The sequence below is a fragment of the Protopterus annectens genome, chromosome 6.part0, assembly GCF_019279795.1.
Source record: "Protopterus annectens isolate FY-2018-M chromosome 6.part0, PAN1.0, whole genome shotgun sequence".
NCBI classification, from domain to species: domain Eukaryota; kingdom Metazoa; phylum Chordata; order Ceratodontiformes; family Protopteridae; genus Protopterus; species Protopterus annectens.
The window spans coordinates 1,036,270,374-1,036,285,341 of NC_056737.1; the positions used below are offsets into that span (position 1 = coordinate 1,036,270,374).

Here is a 14,968-nt window from a genome sequence, read left to right on the forward strand (position 1 = left end):
TGCCAGTCCGTTCTGTAGTTCATGTAGAACGCAGCCTGGGATGTTGTCAGGTCCCATGGATGCTGTGTTCTTAGCTTTGGAGAGTGTGTTTTTTACCTGTGCAGCCGTGATTATAGGTACTTTGCATTCTTCCAGTACAGAGATGGGCCCTTTAGGGGATGAGAGAGGGGTAAAGTTAGCATTGAACCTATCTGCCAGGATGTTGGCAATGTCAGTTGGTTCTGTACATTTAGTGCCATTGTGCTGTAACTCAGAGCAGATCTGAGTGTTGCCATTGAGATTCTTGACATACCTATAGAATGCTTTGTGGTTGTCTTTAGAATCAGTGGCAATTTTGTTTTCGTAACTAGCTTTGGAGGATTTTATGAGGGATCTCAGCTTCTTACTGAGGCTGACCACGGAGTTCCTCCAATCATGGGATTTTACTCTTTTTTGCAACAGTTTCTTCTTCTGTTGTAGAGATTATTTATAGCAGCGGACCACCAGATTGGCTTCCTTTTTTTGGAGGATAGCATCTTGGTTCTGTTAGGGATTGCACGATCCATGCACTCATGTAAGTGCATATAAAGTGCAATTGTATAAGATTCAGCAGTCGTATCTCTATTGTCCATTAGCATGGGTGTCGTGAAGTTTGCCACTTCTGTCTTAAGAAGCGAGAAGTTGACTTTGGAGAAATTTTTTATGGTGGTTTCCCTAATGGGGGTGGGGCTGGGATGTGGATGTCTAGGGTGATTTGCTTGTGGTCGGACCTGACCAACGAGGAATTGACCTCTGGTGTGGAACACCGGTTGCCCATGTTGGTAATGACCAGGTCTAGGATATTGCTGCTCCTGGTGGGGGTGTGGATAAGTTGATCCAAGGCATTGGAATTTATGAATTCCAGAAAACGTTGTGCACAAGAGTTGGTACATGAGCAGTTTTCCCAGTTAATGGTGGGGTAGTAGAAATCACCCATTACTAGGGTGTTAGGTTGTACCCTAATATTTTCCAGTTTATCAAGAAATGAGGAGTGGGAATCCTGGGGGATGGTGGGGGATTTGTAGCAAGCTACATTTTGCATTGCAGTCTTCCCCAGAGTTAGTTGCACTTGGATAATCTCAGATGCATTATGCTGAGCAACTAGCCTGGAGGTGTGGATATCCTTAATGAATATGGACACGCCTCCGCCTTTAGTGCTTCGGTCCAAGTTAGGTGGCTGAAAGGTGTGGTATGAATTATAACCTGGTAATGCAGGGGTGTTCTCTGGAGCCTTGAACCAAGTCTCTGTCACTGCACGGATGTCGATGTTCTCCATTTTAAGGAGTGCCTCGAGTGAGTGCATTTTGAGGTTTAGACTTCTAGCATTGAGTAGCATTACCCTCAGATTTTGCTTGCTTGTATCTGTTACGGTGGTGAATTTGTCATTTGACTCTTGCCTAAAAAAGGCACTATAGGGGTGGCAAGAGCCTTAGCCAGTATCCGGAATCCCAAGAGCGACAGGTGCAGGCCATCTCTGGCAAAGCATTGTGGTTTGTCAATCATGTCATCCCAAGCAGACAGATAATGGATCCCCTTAGAATAACACCAGACGCTTAGCCAATTGTTGAAGTCAATCATTTTGTCCTTGTACTGTGGTATCATTCTGGGTGATGGCAGGATGCTATTCAGGGCTAGGGTCATACCTGCCTGGGCTACAAGATCATAAAGCTCCTCCATGTCTCTTTTCATGTAGTCCAGGTACGTCTCAGGTCATTCACACCAACATGGACAATGGCAGAGTCATATTTGTACTTGCTGTGGAGTGACCTGAGTGCATGCGTTATGTGGCGGATCCTGGCACCTGACAGGTAGTTGACAGTGACTTTCTCCTTGTTTAGCCTGGTGAGTGGAACATCAGTGTGGCTGACTATAGAGTCACCTATGACTAGAGTGTTAGGATGGTTGTTATGCCTTATGGGCTGTGGTTGAGTGGCACATTGAGTTTGTGGGCTATGTGTCATTTGGGTTGTGTTGGGGGGTGGAGGTTGCTTGCGTTTCTGCTTTGGAGGTCCCTGTTGCTTGGGTAGATTTTTTTGAGAGCCACCACGAATGTAGGTGTGTGTTTTGTGTTTCTATGTGTGTGTTTTGGTGGTGTAGGTTTTTAGGGACTATGTGATGAGTGTGGTGTGGTGTGGTGCAAGTGTTTACCTTCTCCTCTTGACTGTCTAGTCTAGTCTTGGGTGAAGAGAGCTTTGCTTCCAGTTTGGTTATATAACTGCATCTCTCACAGGTTGTAGTGTTGGGTGGTAGGAGGAGAGGGTTGTCTGTGTACATGAGGCAACTGCTGCATTGCCCCAAGATGCCCAGATTCATCAGGTAGACTGGAGAAAACACCAGGAGCTGACCCTTAGACATGCCTGGATAGGTGCTTATTTATTAAGTACTAAAAACTGCTGTTTTTCTCTAGACAAGTGAGGAAAGTTGAGTGCTGTAGTAATTTGTAGCTTATTTAGTGCTTACAGTGAGTTCTGAACAAGTGCTGAGCTCAAAGAAACAGATTTGAGTGCTGAAACTAGAAAACTGGCTAGTTCTAAGAAACAAAATTAAGCTAGAAGGCTTCCCTCCAACACAGAAAGGCTTGGTGGCTCAGAAGCTTACAAACAGTCCTGGATACAGCAAATATGTATCTGGACTAGACAAAGTATAGGAAAGGCAGGAAACAAGCTTAGAAAAAATTTTTTTTTTGTAAAGTGGAAAGGGGAAAGGAGGAGCAGAAGCTAACTGGGTTGGCCTTCTCAAATGTTCTCCCTGGAATAGGTAGAATGAGGTAATGACACTAGACTGGGAGGAGTGTCCCAGATCAAATTTACAGTAGGTGTGGGCAACTGCAGAGCCACCAAGTATAAAAACAATATACCAAGAGGGAGGAAGGGTAGGAAACAAAAATCCAAACAAACAAACCCAACCAGATGCTTAACAATTGTAGAAAATTCTACTTAATACCTCACACACAGTGAGTAAAATAAAAGTGCTACAAATAACTCAGAAATAAGCAAAAACAGGATACTTAATGTTATATATCTCAGATTCGTTAGCTCAGAGTCCTTCCTCTGACTTCCTCCGATTAGCTCAGTGTGAAATGGCAGAAACAGTCACGTTAACTTATATATATATATATATATATATATATATATATATATATATATATATACATATATATATATCAAGATGGATTATGGAACGGTTAAGGAATAGACATCAAAAAGTTAAACATAAAGATCTTGTATCCAATTCTCTACTTGTACGAACTGGTATACAGTAGAGTTCTGTTTTGTGACCTGTCATTTTTAATACGTTCTTTCTACCATCCCAAAACAGAGGAATATATGGTTTCTCACTTTAATTTCTCCAAGTCTTTTGGGTTTTTAATATCATGATGAGAATGGACCCCATTCCTAAGTCATAATATGACTAAAGTTCATGAAATTCGTATTGTTTTAATCTATGATGTTAGCCAGAAGTGCTCTTCAGAGCACCCGTACCAATGGTTGCAAAATTGTTTTTAATGCAAAATGAAGACCTAACACACTTTTAATATTTATTTTAGCAAGTTAACTGCATGCGCAAATGAGAGAAGTTTGAAGTTTAGTCACGATCAATGTAACATTGTATATTTCAATAATGAATTCCAATGGGATCACTTTTATTTGCCAGCGCATGAATTAACAGTTGTAGATTCTTAAAAAAGGATTTAGGTATAATGATCTCTTCAAAGTTATCATTTGAAAGACATGTTATTAATGTCTGTAGTAAGGCTTTAAAAAGAAAGGATACATTTTGAGATCATTACCCACTAGAAATGCTGATTGTTTGATAATAGTTTACAAGTCTTATATACGAAAGACCCCTAAAAAAAGAATATATGAACATACTTATCATATTAATAAATTTAATACAAATAATGCTCTTTACAAACATATTTTCACTAGCTCTAAATGCACTGGTTTTAAATTTACAGTTTTAGAACAGATTTTTATTAACCCTAGTGGTGGTGACTAAGTCCAAGTTAGAAAAAAGAGAGATTAAATGGCAACCTAGATTACAAACCTGTTATCCCCCTGGGATTAATGAGAATATCTCTCTTCAGCCCGTCTTGAATTTAAGGTCTAACTTTGTTTAAAGTAAAAAAAAAAGTTATTCCTATTTGAAGTATTTTCTTGGTTTTTATCAGTTGTTCATTTAAAATGTTCATGGTAGTGTTTTTTTTTCATTCAACTCAGTTGTCTTAATTAATAATTTAATAGTTTTGCCTTTTTGTATACAACAGCTTGCTTTTTAAGGTATTTATGGTTCTGATGAAGCTCTGGTGCTGGAAAGGATGAAAGCACTTAATCATTGTTTTATTGTTTTAATAAAACAGGTTTTTAAGAGAAAGAATAGATTGAGAAGTTCCTTTTTATTTGAAGGGGAAGAATGAGAAGTCCTTTACTTTGACTGCAGCTATGTTTTGTTGCCGTTTATAAGTCTTATTTACAACCTATATTAGAATACAACAACATTTACACACACACACACATATATATATATATATATATATATATATATATATATATATATACACACACACACACTCACACACACATAGACACAAGGCAGTTAAACAAGCTTGAGACTATACAGTGACAATTTACTGAAAAGATTGCATTGTTTAAGAATATGAATTATAAGTACAGATGTAACAATTATGGCTGTATTCAATAGCATACAGATATATGAGTTTATTTAAAATTAGCTTACAACATATATCATGATCCTGTAATGCAAATTATGTTAGGTACTGAAGTTTATAATTATGACTAATCTTTAAGGCATAATGCAGTAAATTTTGAAATTAAGTTTTGTAAATCAAAGCTGAAATATTCCTATATAAAAATAAGATGCCTACTTTGCAGATTAGTATCCCTGCTGAGATATGTTTATCAAGTATTTTAAAAATGTTTTAAAGACTACTGGATAAATGGGCAAAGAATAAGATTTATGTACCTTATTTAAAGAAATCACTGTTCCTAGTTGGTCTTTTATAGTGAGCACTATATACGTCTTATGAATACTCAAAGTGGAGTAAGGCCAAAATGGACGGTTCCCCACTGGAAGGTATTTAGAAGAATATTTTGCATTTATATCCTAGTTTCTTAAGCAAACTAGTCTTACATGCTCTATGTTTTGAAAGATTACTACACTAACTCAGACAAGAGTACATGGGCAGACAATCTGAGATGGTTGCAGGATGTACTTTGACAGAAGCATATGCAAACTATCTTTAAGTAGCTCACATAAATATTTCAAAATTACAGGGGTCAAAACCCTTTCTGGACCTATGTCATTGGCTAGGCACCACCTAGAAAACCTGATCTAGTCATAAACGTAAGAGTTCCTAGTTGCAGGTTTTCTTGCCTCCTTAAATACCTATTGCAAATCCTCACAGAATAAGTGCCTAAAAGGTATCATCGAAGAATATGGTATTTACACTGTATCAATAAAGCTGTGTAACTGTGCATTTTCAAATGAAACTTCTACTACTACTATTAATTTACATTATATAACGGTTACTATACTGATCTTTTATTAAAATATTGACATTGCCTGTAATTCTCCAAACATTAAAACAAAACTTCACATTAACTTTTATTCACGTCGTTCACCACTAGTTAAGTAAAAATGGAAAACTGTAAGCCTGTTTAAAGTTACATTACTCTGCAAAGAGCTCGTGCTCACAAGTACTCTGCTGATTTTTTCACTGTTATGAATTGCCAGAAAGTTGATATCAAATGATTAGTTTTCAAAATGTACAGTATTATTATGACTATCAGACTGCTCATTGTGCCCATCCTGGCAGTGTCCATGATTCAAGGTGCATTATAACAGGAGCATTTGGGTCAAGCCATATGTAAAGACAGGAAGGAAACATTTGTCGCTGTAGTCAGGATAATGTATGCATGTGCCACAACAGGCACAATGCAATGACCCTCTAGTGTCAGTGAACAGTGTCCAGCAGTGCTGCATACCTGCAGGGATAAGGCCTCAAAGGAGGAAAATATATGATGGCTGTCAGTCTAAGTGAGGGGTCCCTTTCCTTGCACTTTGAAATAAATGGGAGAACCTGATAGCGGAGAAAAAAAAAGACCAACCATTTTTTTTTCATTCAAAATTAAATTACAGAATTTTACAAAACAACTGTTCTGTTTTACCTCTTCATTTTCAAACATGACTCTTCTGGAGGAGAATGGAGAAGGTTTAGGTTTTTTCAAATCGCAAACGTCCTTCAAAGAGTGGGCACCATTTTCTTCTTCCTCCTGAAAGTGACTGTCTTCTTCTACAGCTATCCTTTCCAGAACTGAATGCACTGCAGTAGGATTCATCTTCAGAACAATTCTAAATTTAAAACAGAGGGATTAGACTATCTGTGCACTATTAAATGCTACATAAACTACAACTTTAGAAGTAAGCTTAACATAAATGTAGATGTTTGAATAGATAATTTCTGTAGTAGCCTTAGCTGTAAGGGTTATATCCTGCTTAGGATATAACAGCTGTCCATTTTCCACAGCTTAAAGACACCTTTCATGTCCCCAGAACATTGACAGCTTCAGTACAGCTGTAGAAAATCAGAGGTCTAGGAGGTAAACCCTTCAGAATTTTCAAGCCAATTAAAAGATCGCGGCTAGCACCCTGAAGGAAGTAAATAAAAAACAATGTTCACACACTGCTAACAAAAATTACACAAAAAATAAGGGGGATGGAGGGAAGTTGCAGCTACTGCAGCAGTGATGCATTTGAACACTTATTGTCATGGTAGACTTACTTACACATCTGTACTATGTTCATCTTGGGATCACTGCTGCTGTAGCCCTAGCTATATAGGTAACGAACCATAACTTAAAATTTGGGAAGAGGAAGGATGAGGGTCAAGGAGCCCCTAGAGAATGATCCTATCAGAGTCTGTTCTAGCCTTAGAAAAGGAGTCCAGTTTGTAGTGCTTTGTAAAATCATGTACAGAGCCCCAAGTTGCTGCATCTAGGGCCAAGGCCCTGGTAAGATGCCCTCTGACCCTGCCTGGAAATGATTCATTATGGTGAGAATAACAAAAAGAAATAGTAAGGGGCAACCATTTGGAAATTGTCTGCTTTGACACTGGTTGTCCTTTTTTTACCTTCATAACAAATTAATAAATAATTATAGTTTCTAAAAGTTTTAGTTCTTTTGAGACTGTATCTGAAATTTCTGTGGACATCCACAGTATGAAGACTCCTTTCGCCTTCATTGTTACATTCTGGAAAGATGACTGAGAGATGGATAGCTTGGCTAGGAATAAACTTGGTTACTATTTTAGGCATAGTTGAAGGATTTCTTCTCGTAAAAACCCTCTCTTTGTGGAAGATGATTTAAGGTTGACCCACCATAAGAGCTTGAAACTGAGATACACTTTTTGCAGAAGTAAGAGCAACAGGTAAACATTGTTTTCCATGTTAACCTCAGATCAGCCTGATAAGCCACTTCAAATACAATAAAAAATATTTTTTCTAAAACAAAACTAAGATCCCGAGAAAGAGCCTGTTTTCCTGGGTGGACAGGTAGGCAAAATCTCTTTCAAAACATCTTGGCATAAGAATGTGTTGAAAAGAAGGGTAGCATGTTGAAATAGATGATAAATTAACCCTGACAGAGGAATAAGATGATGTCAGAATTATAAAGCTCAATAAAGGAGGCAGAGTGGTTTTAATGGATACCACTGAATACCTTATTTGAATGCACAACATTCTTAATGAATTTCAGCAGACTAAACTATCAACAAATGAGGTCAATATTTTCTACCATAAGACAGATCTATTTCTGAAGGATCTTTTCGATCAAGTTGAGACTGAATACAGTGGGTATAAGTTTATAAAAGTTGACCATCCTGTGATACCTGCAATTTCTATCCCTAAAGTCCACAAGATTATAGATCATCCCTTGCTCCCCATTGTGTCTGCTGATGGATCAAAATTCATCCATTAGTATTATATATTGGCAGTTCCTTAAGAAATATCCCTATATATTAAGAGGCACATGGGATTTTTTTTTAAGACATATACATCAAGAATTCTATAATGATGAGTGGCTTATGGTCACTATTGATATAGTGAACCACTTCTTGTATACCCAGTCATACAGTTTTAGATTGGTGTGGGTGAAATGTGATACCTTACAGAATAAGGAGATTAATACAGTAGTTGATTTTATGAAAATGATTCTTCATGGCAATTTTCTCTATTTTGAGGAGGGATATTATAAGCAAGTTGCTGCCGTAGCCATGGGAGCAGCATGTGCGCCTCTGTATGTCAGCATTGTACTTTGGTACTGGTAGCAGAACTTTGTCTTTAAATCTGAATACATGTGTTATGCGGTTACATTTCTGAGCATTTTAGAAGAAGTACTTGCAATATGGAAGGGTAGCACATCATAACGTGATAGTTCTATTACATACTTAAATTCAACAACAGACTGTTTAACTTTAACTTTTTCTAAGGAGGGTATCAATTAGTTGGATATACAACACTGGCCAAAGATGTAATTAAACAAACTTTTACTTCTAAATTATTTAGGAAGCCTACATTTTCTAATAATTTATTTTTTTACAGTGTACCAGCAATCATCCTTCTTTTTTCAAAAAAAAAAAAGCCTTGTGAAATCCCAAACGATGTGAATTTCCAAGATAGTTTTGGAAAAAGATCAATTTTGATAGAATTTAATAGACTGATTGATATTATTATTAGTAGGGGTTATCCACTGGAAATATTACATGAAATTAAGGCTGAAGTGCATGAAAAACAAAAAGATAGCTTTTATCTAATATTAGGCAAATGTTTGCAAAATGAGGTGACAAAAAATACTGAAGTTAATGATTAATAGCACACAATGGTTATAAAATACGGTTATGGTAATAATGCTATTAAGCAAAAAATACTTAGTAATAATTGGAGAATTATTGAGAATGACTGTAATATAAATAAAATTGTAGGTTGTGGTTTCCAATTTATATATAAGAAGCATTTGAACCTTAGAGAAGTTGGAAAAAGAGAATACTTATTGTGATTTTAATAGTTCCTTAAAAACATTAAGGGGTATGGTTAAATGAGGTTCATGCCAACAGTGCAGGTATATTTCTGAAGGACAGAGCCTGAAACTGAAGTGTTGTCAGTCTGAGTTTAAATTACATCACTTCAGCTGGGGTGGTGTATATCGCTCTTTGTGATTTTTGCCATTATTTTTATATTGGCAAAACTAAACAAGCCCTGAAAAAATGTAATGAGTATTACTATGACTTAAGATATTTAAATGAGAACAATGCTCTTCTTAAGCACAAGTTAATATGTACAGAAAACAAGATTTTTTTTTCTTTGTTTCAGAGCAGGTTATTAGCTAACCTGAGAGAAGTGGCATAGAAACACAGGCTTGAATATAGGGAGCTCTTGTGGCAGCTAAGATTAGTTGCAAGCCCCCCTCCATGATTAAATGATATAGTCTTGTTAACCAGTGTATAAAAATGAGTGCAGAGAATCTTTAAAATGATTTGAAGAGTCAAAAGGGTCATGTTTTACTGTAGTTTGACTTATACCGAGTGCTTAATTGATGTACCATTTTTTTTAAGTATTTATGTATGAGACTGTCGTGTTAATTTACTAATATATTTGATTTGTTGGAAAAGTCATGTGGTTTTTCTGTACTCTAGTCTATATATACGGACTAAGGCTTTAGTTACTAGTTCTGATGAAGTCCTGATAATTGTGAGGAAAATGCTTAACTTTTTATCTAATAAATGGTTAAAGGCCAGTGTTCCTTGGTTTTATTTCTATACCCTGTCTTAAGCTGGGGTGTTACCTCATATTTTGTTTTTGTGTTTAATGGCTTGAGGTTTCTCTCCATTATTTTTTTTTGTTACATACTGTAGAAATACTAGTCTTAAAAGGGTCTTGGTTCTTAGTACAGCACAAACCAGAAAATCTTTTTAATTTCTTAATGTTCGATTCCCTAGTGGCAGCTTTCTTTGTCTCCTTTAATACCTGCTGCACATCCTCAGGAAACAGAATGTTAACACCTTTTACAAACCTAACATCCATGCAGTTAATTTAAATTATTTCAAGATGGGGTGACTCTTGTGCAGAAGGTCCAAAAGAAGGGGGAAGCATAGCTGCCTGGGCCAGAAGGGGGTCACCAAAAGGAATTTAGGACAGTCCTTCTGAATGTTTACAATAACTCTGGATATCAGTGGAACAGATGGAAAAGCATACAGTAACATTCCTATTCACGGAAATGAGAATGCATCTGTTTTCCATGTCTGCTTACAAGAAGTCCTGGAGAATAATTTTGCTGGTTGTTTGTTGTGAATAAGGGCAAACTGATCTATCCGAGGTGTTCCCCAAAGCTGGATCAAATCCTGGAAGACTTTTGATTCAGTTTCCATTCACGAGAGTCTGTCCTGGTCCTGCTCAGCTTGTCTGCCACAATGTTTTGCTCTGAAGGAATGTACGATACTGTAGAATGAGATTGTGATTGCTACATCCCATGTTACCATGATTGATATGCAGAGGGGGTAAGCTCCCCATTTGTTAATGTACCACACCACTATGGTATTGTCTATAATCATTTACAGAGGTCTTTGGGAACACAGATGATTAAGACAGATGAGTGCATTTACAATTTCCAGTAGCGGTTTTATGTTTACTTGTTTTGGTCTTTCCTTTTTGTTCCAAAAACCCTGCACTCTTACTGCTAAAGACATTGCTCTCAAATCAAAGTCTGAGGCATCCTGTTGGTACATACTGTATTGGAGATGGAAGGGAAAATGTGACACATGGGTTCAGATAAAATTGGTTTCTCTGCCATAGCAATTCCCTTTTAATAAATCCCAAAAACTGAAATCTGAAACATCAGGAGGTGTTACTGTTGGGGCCATACATGTTTTAGGTACCAAAGAATCTTTCTCATGTGGAGTCTGGCTTGAGGAATCATAGATGCCATGAATGACAGTATCCTACAGAAAATCCCTTGCTGAAGTCCTGGACTGAATGAAAAATTGAGAAATAGATCTAGACACAGATCTACTTTCTCCTGTGGAAGAAAAGCTCTTTGAACTGAAGAATCTAGAAAGCACCATTGGAATACAATCATGTGGAATGGAGTTAACAAGACTTAAAACAGTCTCCTAGCAACCCAGTCTGTGAAGAAGCTCTCTCACCCAAGTGATAAATTATGGACACTTTGAAAAAGACTCTATAAAGATAAGCAAGTCTAAATAAGGAAAAACGTGAATACCTTGCCATCCTTACAGGCTATCACTACTGCTAGACACTTTGTGCCACCCTTGGAACAGTAGATAACCCAGAGAGTAACGCAGAGAAATGAATGTGCAATATTGGCAAGAAAATCATAAAAATGCTTGAAATCTGATGGTAAGCATTCTTTAAGTCTAGAGTTAAATAAAAAAAACTGAAAGGGAAAATAAGAGGTAACAGACTGTCAAGGGATAGCATTTTGAACATAGGGACATTCACACACTGATTGAAAAAGGAATAATCTAGGCCTGGATTCCATGAGTCTTTTTTTATTTGGTATCAGAAACATTCTTGAATAAAAATCTTTTCCAGTCAAAGAAAGGGGAACAGGATCTTTTACCCCTTGAGCAAGCAGATTATTAAAGACAGGAGGAAAAAAATAGAAGTTTGATCTGGTAGATGAGGAGGACAAGACACCCACTGTCATCGGTTCCCCTGTTAGATAACTCCTAGAACCCATTTACCTAAGATTATCTGTTGCCAAAGAAATGGACAGGCAGATTTTGGAGAAGACTTAAATGCTCATGGGAAGGAAGGGTTACAATTTGTACACAGTCATTCACACTTGTTGAACTATTCTCATGTCTGGGAGCCTCCCTGTCATTGTTTCTTGAATGTCTGCTTTTCTGAAGAGTCAGCTTTATTTTACTTTTTATAAAAGGATTCTGAGTTAGGAATGAAACTTTTAACAAACTTAGAGAAGGAAGGCTGAACATTTTCAGTCACCCCTCGAATCAGTTTCACCCCCTCTCATCACACTTTTGCAGGACCACATAAGGATATGATCCAAAAACAACTTCTCTATCAACAGAGGAATTTAAAATGTCACCTTTATCATCCTCAGGAAGATTTAGAGACTGTAACCATGGAAGAGGCATCAACTAAGCCTTGCGCACACTTCAATGAATGTATGGTTACTTGAGAAACATAATAAGAGTATTCAGAGAAAATTTGCTCTCAGAATAAGGACAAGTGGCAATAAAAAGAAGTTATGTACTCACCATAATGTTTAATCTGAGTAGTTATACTTCCTTTTTCTGCAACCTGTGGGTATTCGGATCCATATTGGATCCGAGCTGGCAACTTATTTTCTAGCATCTGCTCCAAGCTCCGAGCTCCTCCCCCTACCCATAATACACCACCATCTCCTATTTTCCTTCAGATTTAGTTTGCTGCAACTATACACATAAGCAACTCAACTAAATAAACCTAACCTGTTTATTCACATGAAAAGGTCAGGGGGATGGAGGGTGGGAAGGTTGAAGAAAAACGAAGTACAACTACTCAGGTGGAACATTATGGTGAGTACATAGCTTCTTTATCTGAAGTAGTTAACTTTATTTTATCTGCAACCTGTGGGACAGAGTCCCCAGCTACTCAACCAATCCTGGGATAGGATATTCCTGAGCACCGCAGAACCAAAGGATGCTCTCCCTCTGGAAATCAGATCTAATCTGTAATGGGAGATGAAAGTATGAGAATTTGCCCAGGTTGCTGCTGCGCAAATGTCATCCAAAGGAACCTTAGACCAAAAAGCAGCGAAAGCCGCCATGGACCTGGTAGAGTGAGCTTTAATCAAACTAGGAGGAGATAAACCCTTGGCTTTGTAAATGTGTAAAATACAAAGAGTGATCCATCTGGCTAAAGAAACTTTGGAAATGGCTTTGCCCAAACGAGGTTTAGAAAATGAGACAAATAACTGATGAGACTTACGGAAGGATTGTGTTCTATGAAGGCAGAAATGAAGTTGTCTATGAACATCTAACAAATGAAGTTTATATTCCCCTTTATTCTGAAAATTTGGAAAGAAAACAGGTAGATTAATTGTTTGGTTTATGTTTGACTAAGATGCCACTTTGGGTAAAAACGAAGGATTTGTATGGAGAGAGACCTTGTCCTTATGGAAGACCAAATAAGGGGGCACGGCAGACAAAGCCTGCAGCTCAGAGACCCTCAGAGCGGATGTAACAGCCACTAGGAGGGCTGTCTTCCAAGACAAAAACTTTAAATCCACTGTTGCAGCAGGTTCAAAAGGAGGAGTTACTAATGACTGGAGAACCAAAGTGAGGTCCCAAGGAAAAACCGAATCCTTGATGAGGGGATGCAGAAGAAAGGTGTCTTTTAGAAAGGCTTTACATAACCTAGAAGAGGCCAGTGCAATCTTATTTTCACCTGCATGAAAATTAGAAATGGCTGTTAACTGTACTTTCACTGGGGAGGAACTAACTCCTTGCTGAAAAATACTAGTTAAGAAATCCAACACCACTGGAACAGGGGCTGTAAAAGGATCCAGGTTTCTCTGAGAGGCCCAGATAGAGAAACATCTCCATTTACTGCGATAGACCTTCCTAGTGGAATCTTTAAGAGAAGCAACTAGTATAGATTTTACAGGGGATGAAAGACCAGGAGTCCGGGCAATCAAAGGAACTGGAGCAGCCAAGCTGTCAGCTTGAGACTGTCCAGATGGGAGGGTAGGCACCCGAAGGATAAGAGATTAGATCCAGACAGGGATCCAGAACCCATGGAGGCGTTAGAAGATGAGATCAAAGGAAGGGGAACCAAACTTGACGAGGCCAGAATGGGGCATTGAGGATCACTTTGCACCCCAGTCAGCAAGTTTCTGAAGAGACTTCAGAATGAGTGGTAACGGTGGGTAAGCATATAGTAGCCCGGGACTAGAGCATCTCTGGGAGCATCCCCTGGTGAGGGAATCAGAGCGAAGAACTCAATGCACTTCGTGTTGGAAGGACATGTGAAGAGATCGCAGCAAGGCTGACCCCATGCAAGGAATATCTCCTCCGCTAATGAATGTTTCAGAGACCACTCGTACGGCATCAGAATAGCCCGACTCAATCTGTCCGCTAAAATGGAGCATCACGGGATGTGCGTTGCAATCAGAAACCTACCGGTGGAAATCGCCCATTCCCACACTCTAATGGCCTTGTGACACAGAGGCAAATAACTGATGAGACTTACGGAAGGATTGTGTTCTATGAAGGTAGAAATGAAGTTGTTTGTTGATATACCAGACAACCGACATGTTGTCTGACTAAACTGCAATCGTCCCCAGAAGAAGAACAGTGTGAAAGGCTTTCAACGCTAAAAGCACTGCCCTCATCTCTAGAACATTTATGTGCAACTTGGTCTCTATCTGGGACAACGTGCCTTGGACTGTCCTTCCCAAACAGTGTCCTCCCCACCCGAGTTGGGAGGCATCTGTGGTCACTGTGGCTTGGGCTGGAGATGACACAAAAAGGCGTCTGGTGAATGGAGCCACCAAAGGAGAGACGTCCTGCAGGTGTGACTGATCCTTATCGGAAAATCCATGGGCAGGTCTAGCCAAGACCACTGGACAGCTAGAGTCCATAGGAGGACGTGCATATGAAGGTGTGCACAAGGGAGAATAGAGATTGAGGTAGCCATGGAACCCAGGGCCTGGAGAACATCGCTCGCCTTTGGAAATTTGAGGTTCATGATTAGAGCGATGTGGTACCTGAGGTGTAAGATCCTGTCTGGTGTTAAGAAAACTTTTGGCTGCAAAGTGTCTAGCTGTACCCCGATGAAGTCTAGAACTTGTAATGGTTGCAAAAGGAATTTGTGAACACTGACTGTAATCCCCAGCTGATCTGCCAAGAGAA

General features: G+C 38.5%; 1 protein-coding gene across 1 annotated transcript in view; it reads right to left on the minus strand.

Moving 5' to 3' along the window:
* ATG2B (autophagy related 2B) overlaps window positions 1–14,968 on the minus strand; it is a 1,825,281-nt gene that overhangs the window by 1,099,841 nt on the left and 710,472 nt on the right. Inside the window, exon 16 of the mRNA XM_044074646.1 lies at window positions 6,207–6,390. Within this exon, the coding sequence (XP_043930581.1) occupies window positions 6,207–6,390 (184 nt within the window). The remainder of the gene's footprint in view (window positions 1–6,206; window positions 6,391–14,968) is intronic.